The sequence below is a fragment of the Heterodontus francisci genome, chromosome 23, assembly GCF_036365525.1.
Source record: "Heterodontus francisci isolate sHetFra1 chromosome 23, sHetFra1.hap1, whole genome shotgun sequence".
NCBI classification, from domain to species: domain Eukaryota; kingdom Metazoa; phylum Chordata; class Chondrichthyes; order Heterodontiformes; family Heterodontidae; genus Heterodontus; species Heterodontus francisci.
This window is the reverse complement of record NC_090393.1, coordinates 61,900,086-61,925,802: the sequence shown is the minus strand read 5'-3', so window position 1 is coordinate 61,925,802 and position 25,717 is coordinate 61,900,086. Positions and strand designations below refer to the sequence as shown.

At 42.9% G+C, this 25,717-nt stretch overlaps 1 protein-coding gene across 4 annotated transcripts in view; it reads right to left on the bottom strand.

Annotated features, from left to right (window-relative positions):
• cabin1 (calcineurin binding protein 1) overlaps window positions 1–25,717 on the bottom strand; it is a 678,888-nt gene that overhangs the window by 564,184 nt on the left and 88,987 nt on the right. For all 4 annotated transcript variants that reach the window (XM_068055415.1, XM_068055418.1, XM_068055416.1 and 1 more), the window contains 6 exons: window positions 24,923–25,159; window positions 16,200–16,350; window positions 12,080–12,192; window positions 9,189–9,350; window positions 4,408–4,614; window positions 2,850–2,995 (listed from right to left, as the gene is read on the bottom strand). In XM_068055415.1, the coding sequence (XP_067911516.1) occupies window positions 2,850–2,995; window positions 4,408–4,614; window positions 9,189–9,350; window positions 12,080–12,192; window positions 16,200–16,350; window positions 24,923–25,159 (1,016 nt within the window). The remainder of the gene's footprint in view (window positions 1–2,849; window positions 2,996–4,407; window positions 4,615–9,188; window positions 9,351–12,079; window positions 12,193–16,199; window positions 16,351–24,922; window positions 25,160–25,717) is intronic.

Sequence of the window (25,717 nt, the reverse complement as noted above, 5' to 3'; positions counted from 1 at the left end):
TGTCAATTTCAAGTAAGTATTAGAGATACTCCAGCACATAAGGAACCTCATAAGCTAGGGCTAACTAACCTGGAAGAACATCACCAAACAATTTCCAATTTGTTTATAGGCTCTATTAGCATAAACCACAATTTATCTAGTCAAAATGTTCACCAATAAAATTAGTGGTCCTTGGTCCAACAGTGAGTCCTTTTCAAACAAAAAGGTGTCTCGGTTTGAATGCAGAATTTGATCTTCCCCTCCTCATTCCAGTTAGGGCAGGAATAGTTAGATTTTCATCTTTAACATCTGGATGTTAAGCAGGGCCTTGGAAGAGCACAGAAAGGAAAATGTGGCGAGGGAGTATAACATGCCAATTAGAGAACTCAGCTGAATTTCCTTCTATTAAACAAGGGAACAGATGATTGCCCAGTGAAACAAAATGATTCATCACCTAATGCTAAATCTATATTAAAATCAGTACATACAGCAATCTCTCCATTTTGGAGCAAGATCAACATTTCCTATCGGATTTCCCAATGTTGCATTGTCAAGTGTTGACTTTTTTTATTCGTTCATGGGATGTGGGCATTGCTGGCTAGGCCAGCATTTGCTGCCGATGTCTAATTGCCCTTGAGAAGGTAATAGCGAGCTGCCTTCTTGAACCGTTGCAGTCCTCGGGCTGTAGGTACACCCACAGTGCTGTTAGGAAGGAAGTTCCAGGATTTTGACCCAGGGTGAGTGAAGGAATGGTGATATAGTTCCAAGTCAGGACAGTGTGTGGCTTGGAGGGAAACTTGCAGGTGGTGGTGTTCCCGTGCAGCTGCTGCCCTTGTCCTTCTAGGTGGTAGAGGTCATGGGTTTGGAAGGTGCTGTCGAAGGAGCCTTGGTGAGTTGCTGCACTGCATCTTATAGATGTGTGTCGATGAAGGGAATGAATGTTGAAGGTGGTGGATGAGGGGTGCCAATCAAGTGGGTTGCTTTGTCCTGGATAGTGTCGAGTTTCTTGAGTGTTGGGAGCTCATCCAGCCAAGTGGAGAGTATTCCATCACGCTCCTGACTTGTGCCTTGTAGATGGTGGACTGGCACTGGGGAGACAGGTGGTGAGTTACTCGCTGCAGAATTCTCAGCCTCTGACCTGCTGTCCCTTTTCACCATCATACTTGTAGGTTAATGAGATTTTTCATTCCAAACTGAAGATCCGTCACTGTTACAGTAATACATGAAGGTCCAGTTCTATCACTAAGTGAAGTGGCACGGTCTAAACATCCCCCAGGCATTCCCTCTAACCCATACAGTTACACATCCTTCCTTCCCAAGTAGAGGTAAGCTTTTTTTTTTAAAATGTTTTTTAAAACTCTGTTTGAAATCATTTCTCTTTTCCTCTTGACCTATTCTTGCTTTTCTCTACCGCCACTGGTCAGGCACTCTGCAGCCCATTCAAAAGTAAACCTGGCAGCGACCTTTCCTCCTCAAAGCCACCATCATTTCGGCCTGGCGATGCAAGGGGAAGCAGCATAAGAGCAATCGTCAACAATCAAGTGAACAAGAGCAGCTTTGGGGGCTCCATCAAGTCACCAAAGAATGCTGCCTCAGAAAGAAAACATGATGCAGCTCTGCCCTCTTTACAATGCTTTCCACTACCAACGGAAGATATGGCCACTTCACCTTCCTCCATCATGCCAAGTATTCAGCTGATAATGTCACCATGCTCCAGCACCAATGAACCAATTAGGTTTCATTCCAGCAAAAGGACCATGATCAAGCTACACTCGTGCTACACAAGTGCCAGGCAATAACCATTTCCAACAAGAGAGAATCCAACCATCTCCCCTTGGCATTCAATGGCATTACCATTGCTGAATCCCCCACTATCAACATCCTGGGGGTTACCACTGACCAGAAACTTAACTAGACTAGTTACATAAATACTGTAGCTACACGAGGAGGTCAGAGGCTGGGAATTCTGCAGCGAGTAACTCCTGATTCCCCAAAACATTTCCAACATCTACAAGACACAAGTTTCCTTGAACTGCAGTAACTTGCCAAGGCTTCTTCGCCAGCACCTTTCAAACCCACACCTCTACCACCTAGAAGGACAAGGGCAGCGGGCACTTGAGAACACCACCACCTTCATTTTCCACCCAACTGAACACACCATCCTGACTTGGAAATATATCACCATTTTTTCACTGTTATTTTTAATATGGGCAATAAATGCTGGCCTTACCAATGATGCCCACATCCCATGAAGGAATAAAAAAAAGAGAGTCTCTTCCCACATTATCTCACCTCAACCTAACATATCTACCTATTCCTTTCTCCCTCATATAGTTACCTAGTTTTGCCTCAAAAATTCTATGCTATTTGCTTCAACCACTCCATGTGGTAGCGAGTTCCGCATTCTAACCTCTCTCTGAGCAAAGAAGTTTCTCCTTTAAATACAAGACCATGCATGGCACTGTTACTTATTTGTGTTTAGTTGTATGGAGGTGGTGGGCATTCACTTGAGCCCCCATAGACAGACAGACTAAAACTAGTTGCTGGCTTAGGAGGTGCTTGCTTGTAATGTGTAATTCTGTAAATAAATAGAACAGTATGCACAGATTGGCTCCAGCTCTATCCTTCACCAACTGGCTCTCTGAAATAGAACAGGCACTGCCCATCTGACATCAGTAGGAGACGTCTGGTACCAACAATCTCTGACAGTAAGCTGTCACTTGTGGTTTCCCCAGAACCATTTAAACTAGGCTTAACTCTTATTGCAGCTTCAGGATATTGAATGAAGGGTATTCATTCATAATTAGCACACTCTAATTATCTGATTTTCCTGGTTTCAGGTTAATACCAATGTAACTAGCAGGTCGTACCTGGCTGGACAGACACAAATATCATGCATGTAGAACTTTATAGCTTTAGCCTGTTCTTTGTTCTTGAAGTGATAGTCAGCCAGGAGATAATACAACTCATTAACAAGAGGAAGCCCAGAATCTGCTCCTTCAGGGAGTGCTGGCACCTAAAAGTGAAAAACAGAAAGAAACAGTATGAGGTCTGCCAAAAAGATAGGCATTCATACATAGAAACCCAAATCTAAATCTACCTAAATAAAACTAGAAATGTAAACATCCAAGAGATAGGCTATAATATGAACTGCTACTCATTCAATATGCAATGCAATGTCACTGGGTCCCCTTTTTCCCCTCCTCCACAGAGAAGATATAGCTTGGGATTTGACTTGGATAAAAATGGTTCCGCTTTCAACAGCTGTCTTCAATGCATACTGCAATATAAAGATTTAATATGCCTAATGAAAATTTTTGAGGATCCTGTCCAACCAAAAGAAGAATGAAGACATGCCTAAGCTCCATATACAGTGACAATTGTTGTACTGTGTTAAGCAAAAGTAAACAAACCTGGCCTTAATATGAAGAAAGCTCTGCCAGAGGACTGGAAAGATGCCGATGTAACCTTTTCTCAAGAAAGAATAGAATAAATTGCATAACTAAATTACAGCGCAAAGTATTGAAGGGAATGTGGTAGCATGGATAGGAAGCTGAGTGAGGACAGAAAACAAAGAGCAGCAATTACTGGATGTTTTTCAAACTGTAGCAAACAGTGCTGTCTCGTCAAGGTTAGTGTTCAGACCACTTACTGTGTATCCAAACCAGAACATTGCGGCACAATATCAAGATTTACAGATGACAAAATAAGCAGTGTGGTGAACTGTGAAGGGGATAGTAAGTGACTTCAGAAGGACAGAGAAGGCTGTTGGATTGGACTGATAGACATTACATGAAATTTAAAGCAGAGAAATGTGAGGTGGTACACTTTGCAAGTAAAAATAGGAATGAAAACACACACTACATGGTAAAACATTAGGCAGATGAGCACAAATACATGGGCATCGAGATAAGACAATCTTTAAAAATGGGAGGAACAGCTGATTATAAAAATACAACATATGGAATCCTAAGTTTTAGAAGCATTAGTGCAGGAATCACAAACAAGCCCAGTGCCATCATCACGCTCTGTTTACACATGGTGTGACGTTCTCCATGGTCAAATAACAAGTCCAATCCTATACTCACTCTGATTTTGTACAAATGGCCATTTATAATTTCCATTGTGAGCCACTGTGTAGAAATCAAGAGCAGTAGCGAGCCTGAGCCATCCCCTCTCTAGCCCAGACACACAGAAGATGAATGTAGCACCCCTACAGTTGCCATGCCCAAGATTAGCTAACCAAACACAGATCAGAGGTCAAAACCTTAATATTGTTGCCTTGTTTAGCTCAGCAATGCATCACACACTGTATTTATCCATTTAGTCATCAGAAGAGGTAATTTATCGGTTTTAAAGAGAAACTCTTAACTTGAATTTCAGAAGTTTAACCTTTGGCAGTCCCACAAGAAGTAGTATTGACATTACCATGTCAACAGAGCCTTCAATATAGGCTGTTACACTCTCTATGGAGAGGGGCAGGTTATCCTCGTCTCGATCTATCGCAGCAATCTTCTTCAAAAGATTTGCCAGATCTGCAGACACAGTGCTGGTCTTGTAGCTGTCGAATTCTGGGTAATTTTTGGGCTTGAAGTAATCAAACATAAATTCTGCATCATTCCAACCCAGTTCCACCTATAGTTGAGACATAGAGAAAAAGGTGATAATCAACATTAGGCTACTGGATTCTGTGGAAAGAACAACCATCAGGAGGGAAGTGAGAACAGTATAAGAAAACTCTACCTCTCAGAGAACTATCTAGCCTCTGCTTGGTGCTTCCTCACGGTAACACAGTTGAGGCTAATGATTCACAGTTTGGAGGACTGGAAATACATTTATGCTAAGGCTCTAAGCTTTTTATTTTCATGGACCACATGTATGTGTATCATGGAGTCTTGGGGGGGTCACATGTGCAACAAAAATCAGTGTTTCCATTAATTTGCAGATATCTCGCCAAAGAGACAATGGCACTTAAAAAGCCCTTTTCAAACTTCCAGATACATGAAATTCAAAGTGGATAAGCTGAAAAATGCAAGCATAAATGGAACGGAGTAGGGTTTTGAAGGCTGCATATAGCCCAGGAGTCATAGCTTCAACACTCCTTGTTTACACTGCTAAATCCCTCGCTGTTCCGCCACAAACCCATTGCTGTCCGTATTTGTGAAGCGAAATAAAAATGCAACATGAACAGATATCCTCTCTCCAGTTCATTATAACGTGAAAAGCAATTAACTCCCAAACACCAGACACGTACAGACAGAAAGTACAACATATTACATAAGAACATAAGAAATAAGAGCAGGAGTAGGTCATTTGGCCCTTTGAGCCTACTCTGCCATTCAATAAGATCATGGTTGATCTAATTGTGGCCTTAACTCCACTTTCCTGCCTGCTCCCCATAACCCTTGACTCTCTTGTCAATCAAACATCTGTCTAACACAGCCTTGAATATATTCAACGATCTAGCCTCCAGTGCTCACTGGGGAAGAAACACTAACTATCCTCTGAGAGAAGAAATTTCTCATCTCCGTCTTAAAAGTAAGATCCCTTAATTTGAAGTTCTGCCACCTAGTTCTAGATTCCCCCACTAGGGGAAACATTCTCAGCATCTACCCTGTCAAGCCCCTTCAGAATCTTATACATTTCAATAAGATCACCTCTCAATCTTCTAAATGCCAATGAATATAGGTCCAATCTGGCCAACCTTTCCTCAGAAGACAAACCCTTTATCCCAGGAATCAGCCTCGTGAATCTTCTCTGAACTGCTTCCAATGCAAGTATGTTCCTCCTTAAACAAGGTGACCGGAACTGTATGCTGTTCTCCAGGTTTGGTCTCACCAATGTCCTATACAGTTGCAGCAAGACTTCCCTGCTATTATACTCCATCCCGTTTGCAATAAAGGCTAACATTCCATTTGCCTTCCTAATTACTTGCTGTACTTGCATGCTTACTTTTTGTGATTCATGTACAAGGACACCCAGGTCCCTCTGTAGCAGCATTCTGCAGTCTCTCTCCATTTAAATAATACTCTGCTTTTCTATTCTTCCTACCAAAGTGGACAACCTCACATTTTCCCACATTATACTCCATCTGCCAAATTTTTGCCCACTCACTTAACCTATCTATATCCCTTTGTAGACTCTTTGTATCCTCCTCACAACTTGCTTTCCTACCTATCTTCGTTTCGTCAGCAAATTTGGCTATTGAAAGCAATTAAAGGTTAATTAACACTCACTGGACTAATTTCACAGCTCAGTGTAAAAGGTTTCTGGTACCCCTTTCTACAGAATAAAATAGTCGCTTGGTAGTACAGAACTTGAGTATTACTGAAAAAACAGTCATGCTGTCAAAGGACATGGAGGAACAAATTTTCAAGGAAATTACAGAAAGGGGCAAAAATTATTGTGTAGTTATAATGGGGGACTTCAATTATCCAAACACAGACTGGGACAATAGTAGTGCAAGGGCATTGAGGGGCAAGAGTTCCTAGAGTGTGTTCAGGAAAATTTTCTACGACAGTATGTTGCTAGCCCAATGAGAAAGGAGGCACTGCTAGACCTGGTTCTTGGGAATGAGGTGGGCCAAGTGGATCAAGTATCAGTAAGAGAGCATTTAGGAGATAGTGATCATTGTATCATAAGGTTTAGACTGACAAAGAGCAATCCAGGGTAAGAATAATTAACTGGGGGAAGGCTAACTTCAAAGGGGTAAGAATGGAGCTGGGGTGACTAAATTGAAGTTAAAAGCTGACAGGAAAACTGGTAGATGAACAATGGGCTACCTTCAAAGAAGAGATAGTTCGGCACAGTCAAGGTACGTTCCCTTGAAAGGGTAAAGTAAGGCAAACAAATCCAGAGCGCCCTGGATGACAAAAGAGGTACAGATTAAGATAAAGAAGAAAAAGTGTACTTTTGACAGATGCCAAGTAGAAAATACTATTGAGAACCAGGTTGAATATAGAAGGTCCACACAGGAAGTGAGAAATCAAATAAGGGAAGCAAAGAGACAGCATGAAAAGAGATTGGCAGCTAGCAATAAAGGGAATCCAAAAGTTTTCTACAGACATATAAATAGTAAAAAGGTGTTAAAAGGAGGAATGAGGCCATTTAGGGACCAGAAAGGGGATTTACACATGGAGACAGAGGGCACAGCTGAGGTATTAAATGAATACTTTGCATCTGTCCTTACCAAGGAAGAAGATGCAACCCAGGCAATGTTGAAAGAGGAGATAAGTCAGACGCTAGAGGAGTTTAAAATTGATAAAGTAGTAGTGTTAGATAGGCTGTCTGTACTTAAAGTGGATAACGCACCAAGGCCAGATGAGATGTATCCAAGGATACTGAGGGAAGTGAGGGTGGAAATCGCAGAGGCACTGGCCATAATTTTCCAGTCTTCCTTAGACTTGGGGTGGTGTCAGAGGTCTGGAGAATTGCAAACGTTACACCCTTGTTCAAAAAAGGGTGTAAAGATAAGCCCAGCAATTACAGACCAGTCAGTTTAACTTCAGTGGTGGGAAAACTTCTAGAAAAAATAATTAGGGACAAAATCAATAGTCACATGGGCAAATGTGAGTTAATTAAGGAAAGCCACCATGGATTTCTTAAGGGAAGATCATGTTTAACTAACTTGGAGTTTTTTTTGAGGAGATAACAGAGAGGGTTGATGTGGGCAATGCTGTTGATGTGATGTACATGGACTTTCAAAAGGCATTTGTACAGTGCCACACAACAGACTTGTGAGAAAACTTGTAGCTCATGGAATGAAAGGGACGGTAGCAACATGGATACGAAATTGGCTGAGCGACAGGAAACAAAGAGTAATGGTTAATGGATGTTTTTTGGGCTGGAGGAAGGATTGTAGTGGAGTTCCCAAGGATCAGCGTTGGGATCCTTGCTTTTCCTGATCTATATTAATGTCCTAGACCTTGGTGTACAGGGCAGAATTTCAAAGTTTGCAGATGATACGAAACTTGGAAGCTATATAAACTGTGAGGAGGATAGTGTAGAACTTCAAAAGGACATAGACAAGTTGGTGGAATGGGCAGACAGGTGGCAGATGAAGTTCAATGCAGAGAAATGTGAAGTGATTCATTTTGGTAGGAAGAACCTGGAGAGACAATATAGAATAAAGAGTACAATTTTAAAGGGGGTGCAGGAGCAGAGGAACCTAGGTGTATATGTGCATAAGTCATTGAAGGTGGCAGAACAGGTTGAGAGAGCGGTTAATAAAGCTTCAGTATCCTCGGCTTTATTAATAGGGGCATAGAGTACAGGAGCAAGGAAGTTATGTTGAACTTGTATAAGACACTAGTTCGGCCTCAGGTGGAGTATTGCGTCCAATTCTGGACGCTGCATTGAGGAAAGACATGACAGCATTGGAGAAAGTACAAAAAAGATTCACGAGAATGGTTCCAGGGATGAGGAATTTCAGTTATGAAGATGGATTGGAGAAGTTAGGACTATTTTCCCTGGAGAAGAGAAGGCTGAGAGGTGATTTGATAGAGGTATTCAAAATCATGAGGGGTCTGGACAGAGTAGATAGAGAGAAACTGTTCTCACTCGTGAAATGATTGAGAACAAGAACGCACAGATTTAAAGTATTTGCTAAGAGAAGCAAAAGTGACATGAGGAAAAACTTTTCCACGCAACAAGTGGTTAAGGTCTGGAATGCGCTGCCTGAGAACGTGCTGGAGGCAGGTTCAATTGAAGCATTCAGAAGGGAATTAGACCATTATATGAAAAGGAAGAAGGTGCAGGGTTATGGGGAGAAGGCAGGGGAATGGAACTGAGGGAGTTGCTCTTTTGGAGAGCCGGTGCAGACACGATGGGCCGAATGGCCTCCTTCTGTGCTGTAACAATTCTGTGATAGCTTTTCGTCTTGCACTCACGAGGACTGACGCAAGAACGCCAAATTTCAAAGAGAGCAACAATTTATACATGAGAAAAGGATGCTGACTGGTTGGCAAGTCAACTCTGATTGGTCAAGGCGTTGCCATGGATAATGTACCAGGGAACTATTGTCCCCCACGCTTTTATTTAATTCAAAAAAAGGTGTAAAGTCTGGACATGTTCCTTTTGCCTGCAGAGGACAGGTCCCTACGTATGAATATATGCAGCTTCCAGCAAGCGGAAGTGAGCCACATTTCGAACCCAACTGAACCTTAAATTTTAACTAGATTGTAACGTTGAGTGTGTGCATAACTACACACCTGCTGAGCAGAGTGTTCCTCCAGATACCTGGCTTTACTCTTCTTACTAGGATAGGCATACAGACAGTAAAAGCACTGCTCGAGGGCAGTCTCCAGCTCCTCTTTGAAGGGGTGGGCATCTTCGGGTCTGGAGGCAGACAGTTCCTTCTGAAGAACTCGAACCTGTCAAGAAAGGTATGTTTCTCACTATATAAACAAAGTAATACACTAAATCACACCATTGAATTACATCGAATGTACAACACAGAAACAGGCCATTTATCCAACTGATCTATGCCGGTGTTTATGTGCCTACAAGCCTCCTCCCATCCTACTTCATCCAACCCTATCAGCATATCCTTCTACATATTTCTGCCTCATGTGCTTATCTAGCTTCCCCTTAAATGCATCGATGCTGTTCACCTCAACTACACCTTCTGGTAGCAAGTTCCAAATTCTAACCACTCTCTGGATAAAGGAGTTTCTCCTGAAATCCTGGTTAGATATTTTAGGAACTATCTTATATTCATGGCCCCTAGTTCTGGTTTCCCCCACAAGTGCACACATTTTCTCTGTCTAAAATCATGAAAGGGTTCGATAGGGTAACGACCTCTATCAGATCAGCCCTCAGCTATCGCTGTTCTAGGGAAAGAGCCACAGACTGTTCAGCCTTTCCTGGTAAGTATATCCTCTCAATTCTAGTTCTACATACAACATAGGTCTTGTTCATCCACAGAGCATAAAAATCAAGGAAAGAATACCCCAAGTTTTGATGGGCCCTAAGAACACCCTGGGATGGATTTGTACACACAAGAACTGGAATGTACTCTGAACCCTATATGGCTGCTTTATTTGGAAAGAGATTTTTTGTGGAATTTGTACTCATCAGGTGTCAGTGCAGCATCAGCAAGCACTCCCAGATCTGGCAGCAAGGAGGTGGTGTTGGGCGTCTTGCAAAGCATTAAGGTAGATAAGTCCCCAGGGCCTGATGGGATCTACCCCAGAATACTGAGGGAGGCAAGGGAAGAAATTGCTGGGGCCTTGACAGAAATCTTTGTATCCTCATTGGCTACAGGTGAGGTCCCAGAGGACTGGAGAATAGCCAATGTTGTTCCTTTGTTTAAGAAGGGTAGCAAGGATAATCCAGGAAATTATAGGCCGGTGAGCCTTACGTCAGTGGTAGGGAAATTATTAGAGAGGATTCTTCGGGACAGGATTTACTCCCATTTGGAAACAAACGAACTTATTAGCGAGAGGCAGCACGGTTTTGTGAAGGGGAGGTCGTGTCTCACTAATTTGATTAAGTTTTTTGAGGAAGTGACGAAGATGATTGATGAGGGAAGGGCGGTGGATGTTGTCTATATGGACTTTAGTAAAGCCTTTGACAAGGTCCCGCATGGCAGACTGGTACAAAAGGTGAAGTCACACGGGATCAGAGGTGAGCTGGCAAGATGGATACAGAACTGGCTCGGTCATAGAAGACAGAGGGTAGCAGTGGAAGGGTGCTTTTCTGAATGGAGGGCTGTGACTAGTGGTGTTCCGCAGGGATCAGTGCTGGGACCTTTGCTGTTTGTAGTATATATAAATGATTTGGAGGAAAATGTAGCTGGTCTGATTAGTAAGTTTGCGGACGACACAAAGGTTGGTGGAGTTGCGGATAGTGATGAGGATTGTCAGAGGATACAGCAGGATACAGATCGGTTGGAGACTTGGGCGGAGAAATGGCAGATGGAGTTTAATCCGGACAAATGTGAGGTAATGCATTTTGGAAGGTCTAATGCAGGTGGGAAGTATATAGTAAATGGCAGAACCCTCAGGAGTATTGACAGGCAGAGAGATCTGGATGTACAGGTCCACAGGTCACTGAAAGTGGCAACGCAGGTGGATAAGGTAGTCAAGAAGGCATACGGCATGCTTGCCTTCATCGGTCGGGGCATAGAATATAAAAATTGGCAAGTCATGCTGCAGCTGTACAGAACTTTAGTTAAGCCACACTTAGAATATTGCATGCAATTCTGGTCGCCACTCTACCAGAAGGACGTGGAGGCTTTGGAGAGGGTACAGAAGAGGTTTACCAGGATGTTGCCTGGTCTGGAGGGCATTAGCTATGAGGAGAGGTTGGATAAAGTCAGATTGTTTTCACTGGAACGACGGAGGTGGAGGGGCGACATGATAGAGGTTTACAAAGTTATGAGCGGCATGGACAGAGTGGATAGTCAGAAGCTTTTTCCCAGGGCGGAAGAGTCAGTTACTAGGGGACATAGGTTTAAGGTGCGAGGGGCAAGTTGAGAGGGGATGTGCGAGGCAAGTTTTTTTTTACACAGAGGGTGGTGAGTGCCTAGAACTTGCTGCCGGGGGAGGTGATGGAAGCAGATACGATAGCGACATTTAAGAGGCATCTTGACAAATACATGAATAGGATGGGAATAGAGGGATACGGTCCCTGGCAGTGCAGAAGGTTTTAGTTTAGGCAGGCATCAAGATCAGCGCAGGCTTGGAGGGCCGAATGACCTGTGCCTGTGCTATACTGTTCTTTGTTCACAGTTAGATACAAAGCAAAACTTCCTCCATTCTATCTTGACACGATGCCTCCACCGCCCCATTGGAAGACTGCTCCCTATTGCACCAGTGTGAATTTTCCATTTTATGTATCAACAGTTAGATTCAGCAATAGATATTCCATTAAGAAGGCTTTCCCAGCTAAAAGATTGAGCTCTCTGCTCCTATTGTTGTATTTCTCAATTACAAGCTGAATGGGATCTCTAATCTTATCACAAAGTCTACACAACATATTCCAATTTGGGAAGGGGAAGACAAAGTCCTTGAGTGGAATATTGGGACTGGCTTGATGCACCATCTGGCCTTTACCAATTTAAATGTTTGTATGCTAAATTCTAAACCAGGTTACTTACATAAAACTTAAGCAATGCTCCATCAGAATTACAGCACCAGGATCTTCGTCCTAAGTACTCGTGCGCTGTGTTCAGCAACATCAGAGAGGAAGGCAGCATTGGGGTTTCAGGATCTACAAAACACAGAAGCATTGAAAGGAACAGAAACATATCTCTGGAGAAATGCATCCCTTATTGTGGCAACAATCACCTACACCAATCAGTGTGATACAACTAACCTCAACGTCCCTGAACTAAGGAGAGGAAACGGTCAAGTTTCCCAAACTTAAGCCAATAGCTCCTGCTGGAAAACTTGAGTATCTGGGCAGGTCTGGACTTAGTTGTAATGTCTTCCATGAGCATACAACCTGCCAACACCTAACGTCTGGACTTGTAGATGAAGAATACACAATTGGATGAGGCACCAGATGGCACCCATGTAACAGTAACCCATTAGCTGTCAACATTATGAGAGGAAGGGCAGAATAATTTCTCAAAAGAAGAAAAAAAATTCCATTTAGTCACCCATTGGTCAGGAATGGAGTATTCTACTTCCAAAATCCACTAGTGTCAATAGGTAATGATGTGGTCATGCAATAACTCCCCAACCAAGATGTCTTAGATTCCACCAACATGTCCACAATCTCAGATTCCTTTAAATCAACACATCCTCACTGACTCCCCCTCCATACCTCAAATTTAAAATTCTCATGCCTGTGTTTAATACCCGCTATAGTATTATTGTTGCCCATCTCTAACCTCCTCCAATAAGTCAAACCCTCAAGATCTCCATCCTTTGGCTCAAGCTTCTTGTACATTTCCCTCTTTACCCAACACTTGGAGCTCATTCCTTCAGTTACCTTGGTCCCATTCTATAGAATACCCTCCCTAAATCTCTACACCTTTAACAGTTTCCTTAAAACCCACTTCGCTGACCAAGCTTTTTCTCACTGCTAGTATTTCCTCCTTTAGTTAAGCATCCATTTTCTTTACATCTCTGAAGTGTATTGTTGTGTCTTTCAACATTACAGATGTTATAAAAGTGCTCATGAACTTTAAACTCCCAAAGCCTAAAGTGTATTATTGAGCACAGCAGGTCAAACATTCGCAGATTTTTAAAAAACACAAACATACTTCTCTCGAGGATAAATGGGATAATAAAACAGGACAGGTACTACCCTTAAACATAAAAATTAAGAACATAAGAAATAGGAGGAGTACTTCATACATCCCTTGAGCCTGCTCAGTAATTCATATTGGCTACTTCAATGGCCTAACCCACAACTCGGATAGTAAGACAGGCATTGAATTTTACATTGGCAGTTAGGATCAAATGGACATTCAACTTAGGTATACATAAGGAGGCCAATGCATGGTGCCATGTGTATAGGGAACAGATGTTAGCCATGTATAGCTCCCAGTTACAGGTTAAAACCACTAGGGGCTACATTTGGCATCTGCACCTTTAGTTTGGGGGACACGTGGGGTGGAGGGGGGGGGGGGGGGGGGGAAGAGGAGGAAATCAGTCAGGCTCACCTGGAACAAAGAACAAAGAACAGTACAGCACAGGAACAGGCCATTCGGCCCTCCAAGCCTGCGCCGATCTTGATGCCTGCCGAAACTAACACCTTCTGCACTTCCGGGGCCCATATCCCTCTATTCCCTTCCTATTCATATATTTGTCAAGATGTCTCTTAAACGTCGCCATCATATCTGCTTCCACCACCTCCCCCGGCAGCAAGTTCCAGGCACTCACCACCCTGTGTGTAAAAAAAACTTGCCTCGCACGCCCCCTCTAAACTTTGCCCCTCGCACCTTAAACCTCTGTCCCCTAGTAACTGACTCTTCCATCCTGGGAAAAAGCTTCTGACTATCCACTCTGCCCATGCCGCTCATAACTTTGTAAACCTCTATCATGTCGCCCCTCCACCTCCGTCGTTCCAGTGAAAACAATCCGAGTTTTTTCAACCTCTCCTCATAGTTAATGCCCTCCAGACCAGGCAACATCCTGGTAAACCTCCTCTGTACCCTCTCCAAAGCCTCCACGTCCTTCTGGTAGTGTGGCGACCAGAATTGCACGCAATATTCTAAGTGTGGCCTAACTAAGGTTCTGTACAGCTGCAACATGACTTGCCAATTTTTATACTCTATGCCCCGACCGATGAAGGCAAGCATGCCGAATGCCTTCTTGACTACCTTATCCACCTGCGTTGCCACTTTCAGTGACCTGTGGACCTGTACGCCCAGATCTCTCTGCCTGTCAATACTCCTAAGGGTTCTGCCATTTACTGTGTACCTCCCACAGCATTAGACCTTCCAAAATGCATTACCTCACATTTGTCCGGATTAAACTCCATCTGCCATTTCTCCGCCCAAGTCTCCAATCGATATCCTGTTGCATCCTCTGACAATCCTCATCATTATCCGCAACTCCACCAACCTTTGCGTCGTCCGCAAACTTACTAATCAGACCAGCTACATTTTCCTCCAAATCATTTATATATACTACAAACAGCAAAGGTCCGAGCACTGATCTCTGCGGAACACCACTAGTCACATCCCTCCATTCAGAAAAACACCCATCCACTGATACCCTCTGTCTTCTGTGACCGAGCCAGTTCTGTATCCATCTTGCCAGCTCACCTCTGATCCCGTGTGACTTCACCTTTTGCACCAGTCTGCCATGCGGGTTCTTGTCAAAGGCTTTACTAAAGTCCATATAGACAACATCCACCGCCCTTCCCTCATCAATCATCTTCGTCACTTCCTCAAAAAACTCAATCAAATTAGTAAGACACGACCTCCCCTTCACAAAACCATGCTGTCTCTCGCTAATAAGTTCATTTGTTTCCAAATGGGAGTAAATCCTGTCCCAAAGAATCCTCTCTAATAGTTTCCCTACCACTGACGTAAGGCTCACCGGCCTATAATTTCCTGGATTATCCTTGCCATCCTTCTTAAACAAAGGAACGACACTGGCTATTCTCCAGTCCTCTGGGACCTCACCTGTAGCCAATGAGGATGCAAAGATTTCTGTCAAGGCCCCAGCAATTTCTTCCTTTGCCTCCCTCAGTATTCTGGGGTAGATCCCATCAGGCCTTGGGGACTTATCTACCTTAATGCTTTGCAAGACACCCAACACCTCCTCCATTTGATAATGAGATGACTGAGACTATCTGCACTCCCTTCCCTAGGCTCATCATCCACCAAGTCCTTCGATTGGTGATTACTGATGCAAAGTACTCATTTAGCACCTCGCCCATTTCCTCTGGCTCCACGCATAGATTCCCATCTCTGTCCTTGAGTGGGCCAAACCTTTCCCTGGTTACTCTCTTGCTCTTTATATATGTATAAAAAAGGAAGGTATGCATATGTGGTTTTTGGGTGCAGTCAAGATCATGCTTGACTCCAGTGCCATCCATGGTTGACTATTAACTGTTGGGATGACATGTGAACAACAACTAGTTGAGTGCGGTCACAGTGCGTGACTGGCAACTGGCAAACCATACGTCAATAAGCATTCAGGATGTGCACGATGGGGATTGGGAGAAGCTGATGAGGGAGACAAAAAACACTGGGAACCCAAAGAAAATGCCATCACCTCCCTGAAACACTGGTAATGGAACATGCTCACGTGACTCTGGTCAAGTCACAGAGTTATGTGAGCCAACTACAGGATTTGGAAACCAGACTAGTCATACAAGAATACCTGGTGAGAATCAGATCACAGGTTGTGAGCAAATAACTACCATAATACAGATTATGATAAAGGGGGGGGGACATGGTTTCTTAGATGCAAGGAAGCAGATTCTTCCAAAAGTCAGTCAGAAACCAAGGAGCCAGTGAGTCTAATCACAGCGGTGTATCTGTGTTTGGGGGACACACAGAGCAATATAACAGCTGATATCATCGTGTGGCACTGCTATCCAGTTAAAGCAGTACCTTTCATACTTGCATATAGTTTTCTCAAACCTACAGGATTCTAATTACCAATATTGAAATACAGCTCAATATTTAAAACACTTCACCACTCATTTTTTAAACTGACAGTACCTAAAGAATAAGCAGAGTAAAATTATTTCCAAACTTGCAAGACACTACACTGAACTTCCTTCATCCTCAAATCCAGAGTAACACTGACCTGAGTCTTCACTTTTACAATGCTGGCGGCGAAGAGTATCAAACTCCTCCTCCTCATGTTTTATGATCCTGTACAGGGTGATCCAAGGCAGCACTGATGACACAGTTGGCTCTTTGGAATCTTCAGATATTCCCATGCTGCAGTCAATGATCTACAACACCAAACAGATACACAGGTTCTTTTGATTAATATTTGATTTTTGACAGTGAGCAGTCCGTCTATACAAAATACCCTGCACAGACCTACTATGCTTTGGTGTTTAAACCCGCTGATGCACTGAAAGGAAACAACGGGCACCAACTAGCTAATGAGCTGTGACTTCATGCAACAGCAACCTACATTTACATAACACTTTTAACATAGTACAATGTCCCAAGGCATTTCATGGGAGTGTAACGAAATTTTTAAAAATTGGCTCCAAGCCAAAGGAGGAGATTAAAACAGGTAACCGAAAGTTTGGTCAAAGAGGGGTCTGGATAGGGTAAATAGGGAGAAACTGTTCCCACTCGTGAAAGGTTAAAGAACAAGAGGCCACAGATTTAAATTAAGTGGTAAAAAAAAAAGCAAAAGCGACATGAGGATAAACTTTTTCACTCAGTAAATGGTTAAGCTCTGAAATGCATTGCCTAAGAGTGTGGTGCAGGCAGGTTCAACTGAAGTATTCAAAAGGGAATTAGACTGATATATGAAAAGAAAGAATGTGCATGGTTACAGGGAGAAAGCAGGGGAATGGCACTAACTGAATTGCTCATCTGGAGAGCCAGTGCGACACGATGGGCCGAATGGCTTCCTTCTGTGCTGTAACAATTCTGTGATTTTGTGAGGTAGGTTTTAAGGAGAGTCTTAAAGGGGGAGAGGTGGAGAGATATAGGGAGGGAATTCCAGAGCTTAGGGCTCAGACAGCTGAAGACACAACCATCAGTGGTGGGGCAAAGGAAGTGGAAACGCACAAGAAGCCAGATTTGGAGGAATGCACAGTTTCCGGAGAGTTGTAGGACTGAAGGATATTACAGAGATAGGAAGGAGAGAGGACATGGAGTAGATTTGAACACCAGGATTAGAATTGTAAAATCGATGCGATACTGGACTGGGAGTCAGCAAGCACAGTAGTTGTTATCTAAAATTTAGCCATATTACATAGAGGGCTGGGCAATTAATAATTATCCATTCTCAAATAAAGTGCTCTGGCCAATCTTGATCTTGCAGCCAACATCAACAAAACAGATTAACTGGTCATTTACCCGATGATGTTTGTGGGACAACAGCAGAAGCCTACATTTATATAGTGCCTTTAATGTAGTAAAACACCCCAAGGTGCCTCACAGAAACATTATCAAACAAATTAAATATTGGACTTAACAAATCTTAATCATGGGAGTACTACCTGAGCCACATGCTAATTGGCAAAGGGAATAGCAGATCAGGAAGGTGAATGCACGGCTGAAAAACTGGTCTCGGAAGGAATAGGTTTCATTTCATGGGACACTGACACCAGTACTAGGGCAAGAAGGAGCTGTAACTCTGGGATAGGTTCCAAATGAACTAGAGTGGAACCAGTGTCCCAGCAGAAAGGATAAATAGGGCTAGCAAATAAGACTTTAAACTAGTAGAACGGGGGAAGGGAGTTGGTGAAAATAACACTTTGGGAGGACCTGCGGTCATGAAAGGCACCATAGAAATGCAACTTTCTTTTCTTAACAGTGGAATTCCTTAGAATAGTTTATTAGGCCTTTTAGAAAGCTTTTGACATAGTTTCACATTAGAAGACTCAGAAGACCTCTAATTAAACTGAATTAAACTAAAAGCCGTAGGAATCTAGGGCACAGCTTAAGACTGGATAAGAAATTCGTCAAAAATAGGGAACAGAGAGTGTTATCGAGAAGTGTAATATGGGAATAGAGCTGGAGTGGCAGGGGAAAAAGGTGTTGATTGCTGTCCTACAAGGGTTAGTGATTGGATACCTGCTTCTATCTCATTTACATAAGTTACCATGGCATGGAAACCAAAAGCAATATTTTCAAGTTTGCAGATGCTACCAAAATAGGGAGCAGCAGACCTGTAGGATGCATAAAGGATTTGAATCAATTATGCATTGGGCAGACAAACATATAAGCATCATATACTGGTCAAACAGTTTCTCCTTATTTCATCTATTAACAACCTTCAAGATTTTGAACACCTCTATCAAATCTCCTATTAACCTTCTCTGCCCTAAGGAGAACAACTCCAGCTTCTCCAGTCTCTCCACATAAAAGTCCCGCATCCCTGGTATCATTCTAGTAAATCTCTTCTGCACCTTCTCCAACGCCTTGACATCCTTCCTGAAGCATGGTACCCAAAATTAAATACAATACTCTGGCTAAGGCCTAACCAGTGTTTTATAAAGCTTTAGCATAACTTCCTTGCTTTTGAACTCTATTCCTCTATTAACAAAGCCCAAGTTTTGTGTCATCTGCAAAGTTGAAATCATGCCTTGTATAGAGTCATAGAGTTATACAGCACAGAAACAGGCACATCGGCCCAGTGTCTGTGCCGGTCATCAAACACCTATCTATTCTAATCCCATTTTCCTGCACTTGGCCCATAGCCTTGTATGCTATGGTGTTTCAAGTGCTCATCTAAATACTTATTAAATGTTGAGGGTACCTGCCTCTACCACCCCTTCAGGCAGTGTGTTCCAGATTCCAACCACAGTCCGGGTTAAAAAAAAATTCCTCAAATCCTCTCTAAACCTCCTGCCCTTTACCTTAAATCTATGCCCCCTGGTTATTGATCTCACCGCTAAGGGAAAAAGTTTCTTCCTATCTATCCTATATCAATGCCCCTCAAAATTTGTATACCTCAATCATGTCCCCCTTCAGCCTTCTCTGCTCTAAGGAAAACAACCCTAGCCTTTCCAGTCTCTCTTCATAGCTGAAATGCTCCAGCCCAGGCAACATCCTGGTGAATCTCCTCTGCACCCTCTCCAGTGCAATCACATCCTTCCTATAATGTGGTGACCAGAACCGTACACAGTACTCCAGCTGTGGCCTAATTAGCATTTTATACTGCTCCATCATAACCTCCCTGCTCTTATATTCTATGCTTTGGCTAATAAAGGCAAGTATCCCATATGCCTTCCTAACCACCTTATCTACCTGTGCTGCTGCCTTCAGTGATCTATGGACAAGTACACCAAGGTCCCTCTGACCCTCTGTACTTCCTAGGGTCCTACCACCCATTGTATATTCCCTTGCCTTGTTAGTCCTCCCAAAATGCATCACCTCACACTTCTCAGGATTAAATTTCATTTGCCTCTGCTCTGCCCATCTTACCAGCCCATCTATATCGTCATGTAATCTAAGGTTTTCCTCCTCACTATTTACGACACATTTTGTGTCATCTGCGAACTTACTGATCATACCTCCTATATTCACGTCTAAATCATTGCTGTACACTACAAACAGCAAGGGTCCCAGCACCAATCCCTGCGGTACACCACTGGTCACAGGCTTCCACTCGCAAAAACAACCCTCGACCATCACCCTCTGCCTCCTGCCACCAAGCCAATTTTGGATCCAATTTGCCAAATTGCCCTGGATCCCATGGGTTCTTACCTTTTTAACCAATCTCCCATGCAGGACCTTATCAAAAGCCTTACTGAAGTCCATGTAGACTACATCAACTGCTTTACCCTCAGCTACACATCTAGTCACCTCCTCCAAAAATTCAATCAAGTTTGTTAGACACGATGTCCCCCTGACAAAGCTATGTTGACGATCCCGGATTAATCCTCGCCTCTCCAAGTGGAGATTAATCCTGTCCCTCAGAAGTTTTTCCAATAGTTTCCCTACCACTAATGTTAGACTCACTAGCCTGTAATTACCTGGTTTATCCCTGCTACCCTTCTTGAATAATGGTAGCACATTCACTATCCTCCAGTCCTCTGGTACTTCTCCTGAGGCCAGAGAGGATTTGAAAATTTGTGTCAGAGCCCCTACTATCTCCTCCCTTGCCTCACACAACAGCCTGGGATACAAGTGGGCAGCACAGTGGCGCAGTGGTTAGCACCGCAGCCTCACAGCTCCAGCGACCCGGGTTCAATTCCGGGTACTGCCTGTGTGGAGTTTGCAAGTTCTCCCTGTGTCTGCGTGGGTTTCCTCCGGGTGCTCCGGTTTCCTCCCACATGCCAAAGACTTACAGGTTGATAGGTAAATTGGCCATTAGAAATTGCCCCTAGTATAGGTAGGTGGTAGGGAAAATATAGGGACAGGTGGGGATGTGGTAGGAATATGGAATTAGTGTAGGATTAGTATAAATGGGTGCTTGATGGTCGGCACAGACTCAGTGGGCCGAAGGACCTGTTTCAGTGCTGTATCTCTAAAACTAAAACTAAACATCTAATCTGGGCCTGGGGATTTATCCACTTTTAAGCCTGCTAAAACAGCTAATACATCCTCCCTTTCAATGCTAATTTGTTCAAGTATATCACAATCCCTCTCTCTGAACTCTACGCCTACATCGTCCTTCTCCATAGTGAACACAGATGAAAAGTAATCATTTAAAATCTCACACCTATGTCTTTAAGCTCCACACACAGACTGCCACTCTGGTCCCTAATGGGCCCTACTCTTTCCCTAGTTATCCTCTTGCCCTTAATATACTTATAAAACACCTTGGGATTTTTCTTTATCTTGCCTGCCAGCGTTTTTTCATGTATACCCAAGTCCTGGACATGAATATACATCAAAAGAACAATGGTCCCAATAACGATCCCAGGGGAACTCCACTGTATACTTCTCTCCAGTCTGAAAAGCAACCGTTCACCAGTGCTCTCTGCTTTCTATCCCTTAACCAATTTTGTGATAGTTTGTCAAACACCTTTGTAAATTCAGATCTACATCAAATGCACTACTCCCATCAACCTTCCACATTATTTCATCAAATACCTCAATCAAGTTAGTCAAACATGATTTGCCAAAAAAGTTAGCATGGATTTGTTAATTTGCCTATACTTTTCCAAATGCCTAGTAATTTCGTCCTGGATTATTGTCTCCAAATGTTTTCCCACCACAGATATTAGGCTAATACTGGCCTGTAGTTGCTGGGTTTATCCCTCTCCTCTTTTTCCAAAAGAGGGTGTAATATTGCAATCCTCCAGTCCTCTGGCACCAGCCCCATATCCAAAGAAGATTGTGGCCAGACATACCACAATTTCCACCCTTACTTCCCCCAGTAAACAAGAATATATCCTATTTGGACCAGGTGACCTTTCTACTTCAAGGACTGCTACCTTTTCAAGTTCTTCCTCTTTATTTTGTTCTATCCAATATCAATTCTGCCTCCTCCTTTACCACTACATTGACAGCATCCTCTTTCTCTCGTGAAAGCTGATGCAAAGTACTCAGTTAGTACCTCAGCATGCCCTCTGCCAACACAAGACCATTTACTTTTTGGCCCTTAACTTGCCCCATCCTTCCATTAACTACCCTTGCACTATTTTTGGTGTGTTTATAAAAGACTTTTGGGTTCTCTTTTTACAGTACCTGCTAATCTATTCTCTCTTTGTCCCTTTACTCCATTCTTTAGATCTCCTCTGTACTTTCTGTATTCAGCTTGGCTTTCTAGCGTATTATAAATCTTAAATTTGTCATAAGTCTCTTTTTCGGGTTCATTTTAATCCAGATATCTTTAGTCATCCAGGAAGCTCTAGCTTTGGATCTCTTCCTTCCCCACCGCCCCCCCCCAGGAATGTGTCTACTTTGCACACAAACCATCTCCTCTTTGAAGGCTTCCCATTATTCAATTATTGTTTAACTACCAATTTTTGATTTGAATCCATCTGGCTCAGATCTCTTTTGAACTTACAGAAGTTAACCCTCCTCCAGTTAAGTATGTTTACTCTTGTTTGTACCTTCTCCTTTCCCATAACTATTGTAAACCTGATGATATTATGATCACTCTTCCCCAGATGTTACCCCACTGAAACATGCTCCACATGCCCCACTTCATTGCCCAGAACTAAATCCAGTACCGCTTCCTTTCTCTTTGGGTTGGAAACCAAATTCTCTTGTACACATTTCAGAAATTCTTCCCCACTTTTCCCTTTCAACCGTTTCTAGCCCAGTCTATATTAGGATAATTGAAGTCATCCATTATATCTACTCTAAAGTTTTGGCATCTTTCTGCAATTTGTCTTCCATCTATCTATCTCTTGCCAATTATTTGGTGGCCTATAGTATAAAGCGAGTAGAGCTAACAGTTCCTCTATTGTTCCTTAATTCTAACATAATAGATTCTGTCTTTGATCCCTCAACTACATCATCCCTCTCCAATGCTATAATTGTTTTTGATCAATATTGCCACCTCCACACCTCTTTTTCCTTCCCTACCTTTCGTGAATACCTTGTAACCAGGAATATTAAGTTCCCAATCCTACCCTTCTTCGAGTCAGGTCTCTGTTATTTCCACTATATCAGAGTGCTATGTGGTGACTTGTGCCTGCAGCTGACCAACCTTATTTACCACACGACACGCATTTATGTACATGCACTCCAAACCCACCTTAGATTTCTTCACACTTTCCCCATCTGATCCTCCTATTTCTGAACTCTTTACTCTAATGCTATTTACTTCTCCCAGTCCTCTGTGCACCTTGTTTCACCTCTCTAATCTTTCATCCTGGTGTCCATCCCCACCAAATCAGTTTAAACCGTCCCCTACAGTACTAGTTAAAACTCCCCACGAGGACATTAGTCCTAGCTCCGTTGGAGTGGAACCCATCCACCTTGAACAGGCCCCTTCTGCCCGAGAAGTGGTTCCAATGCCCCAAAAATCAGAAGTCCTTCCTCCTACAACATATCTCCAGCCACATGTTAAACCTGTCTAACTCTACTATTCCTATACTCACTAGGGCATGGCACTGGGAGACTACTACCTTTTAGTTCCTGTTCTTTCATTTCTTCCCAGGCTCCTGAAATACTTACGCCAGGATCTCAACCATTTTCCTTCCTATGTCTTATTGGTTCCCAAATGGACCTCAATTTCTGGCTGTTCTCCTTCCCCACCCAATATGTTCTGCACCCTCAGTTATGTCCTTCACCTGGGCAACAAGGAGGCAAAACACAAGCATCAGTGGTTGTGGAAACACTTGTCTATTGCCCTATCAAAACTCCTATGACCGCTGCATTTCGGCACTCTGCAGTGCCAGCCTGTGTAGTCATTTGTCCCACAGTGCCATGGATGCCCCCAGAGGTGTCGTCTCCCTCACTAGCATTCAGCACTGAAAACTGGTTTAAATGCCATGCTCCCAGAGGATTGCTGCACCATCTCTGCCTCTTCCTACTCTGCTGTAAGGCCACCACGTAGCAGTGGTGGCCTTACAGCATGACTCATACACTCCAGGAAATTCTCAGCCTCCCATATATCCTGCAGTGACTCCAGCTGCTCCTAGAGTTCAGAAGGTCTGATCTTGAGTTCGTGCAACCGGAGGCACTGCCTGTGCATGGGGTTATCCAGGTCACATGAAATGCTCTGGTGTTCGCAACACACACTTTCAATATAGGATCCCCTTAACACTTTTTTTTTAAATTTAATTACTTATCTATACCAGATTTGTATTTATTGCAATCTGGATCCCTTTAATGTTGATAACCTCTAAGTTAATTTTAATTTTATCCCCAGATCTAATTAATTACTAATTATCCATATATTTACTGTTGCCTCTTGGTTTAAGTTACATAGCACCTCCTTACCCACTTCATCAAATTCCCACCGCCACTCCGTTTAGCAGATTGTCCCAACGCTGCACACACAGCGCTGTGCGTTAGTAGTTATACCTCTCATTGAAACATATATCACTTTTTTTTATTCTTTCATGGAATGCAGGTGTCGGTGGCAAAGCCAGCATTTGTTGCCCACCACTAAAGGCCCTTGATGACTGAGTGGCTTGTTAGGCCATTTCAGAGGGCAGTTAAGAGTCAACCAAATTGCTGTGGGTCTGGAGTCACAGGCAGGCCAGACAAGGTAGGGATGGCAGATTTCCTTCCCTAAAGGACATTAGTGAACCCGATGGGTTTTTACAACAATCGATGATAGTAATGATGCCATAAAAGTGAGCTTTCAATTCCAGATTTTTATTAATTAATTGAATTTAAATTCCATCAGTTGTCATGGTGGGATTTGAACCCATGTCCCCAGGGCATTAGCCTGGGCCTCTGGATTACTAGTGCAGTGACATTACCACTGCGCCACAGTCTCCCCTACTTGCTTTCAACAAAGTAAATCCGGACGTTATTTCAAAGTAGGATAGGCCAATAATGATGTAAGGGCAACAGGTTATCTTTATGAAAAATACATTTTAAACGGACATGTTCAGGCAAACAGTGATGGAACAATTGGTATAATCTACCAAACAGAACAGTGGATGCAAGGACCTTGGAGGCATTCAAAACACAGTTGGAGCTAGAAGAATTAGGATACCAAATATACATCAGGTTCTTGAGAGGTGAGTCAATTGAAATATACATGTGTCAGCTACCTGTTGGGTCAGCTTATCCAAATAATTCCAGGCACACAGTTCCTATCTTGCCTTTCTTTTCTTTCAGTATTACTACTACTGTGAAGTAAACTGCAAATGAATGTGTACACATATCACACTTTGGCTATACAGCGATGTTAAGACATCCTTTTAACAGAAGAAACGAGTGTAGGATGCTGCATTAAATGAGATGCGCCTGCCTAACCTGGATGAGGTTGTTGGCGAATCTGACAAAACAAGGGTTCACAGACTGCTCCTCCAGGATACTGTTATCCCCAGACAAGGAATAATCAATCCCAATTAAAAGCTGAGTCACTGTTGAAACCCACTCTTCCTTCGAGGATGAAGACGATACATTGTTCATTTGTTGAATGGCTTCATTTAGTGCAACTTCAGAACACTCCAAGCACTGCCTGTAATCCTTTTGCTTTAGCAGGGAGTCCTGACAAAAAATGAGAGTGTTTATTGAGAGAGCCATTCATCAAGTCTAGATTTGGGGTTATTTGTGGGAGAGGAAGGGGAGAAAGAAGAGTTTTTCCATTCTGATTTGATCATCCAGTCAGTATGAATGTAAACAGTAAACATACATTATAATAACAGAGTTAAGGAGACGCTCTTGATTGAAGGATACCTGTATATCTATACATCACTGTGCCTATTCTATACATCAGTATGTTTGTATCACCATTGTCCCATCTATTTGGACTGCTGAATGGCTATATCATTCTATAACACTATCACTGGAAGCTACAGCCAGTACACTGGAAAAAAATACTGCTATGTTATCAGCATTGAAATCAGTGAAAACTGTGCAGATCCACGTGAATCATCTTGCTCCATTCCCCAATTTAAAATTTATTCAAGACTTCCATGCCTGACTGAACTCAATTGCACTTGATCCAACTGCCATTTAGGACTTAACACAAACTGGTCAATTTCTCAGACAAGGCCTGATCCAAGTCAGTTCCCATCAAGCAATCCTTATATAAACTCTTGCCAC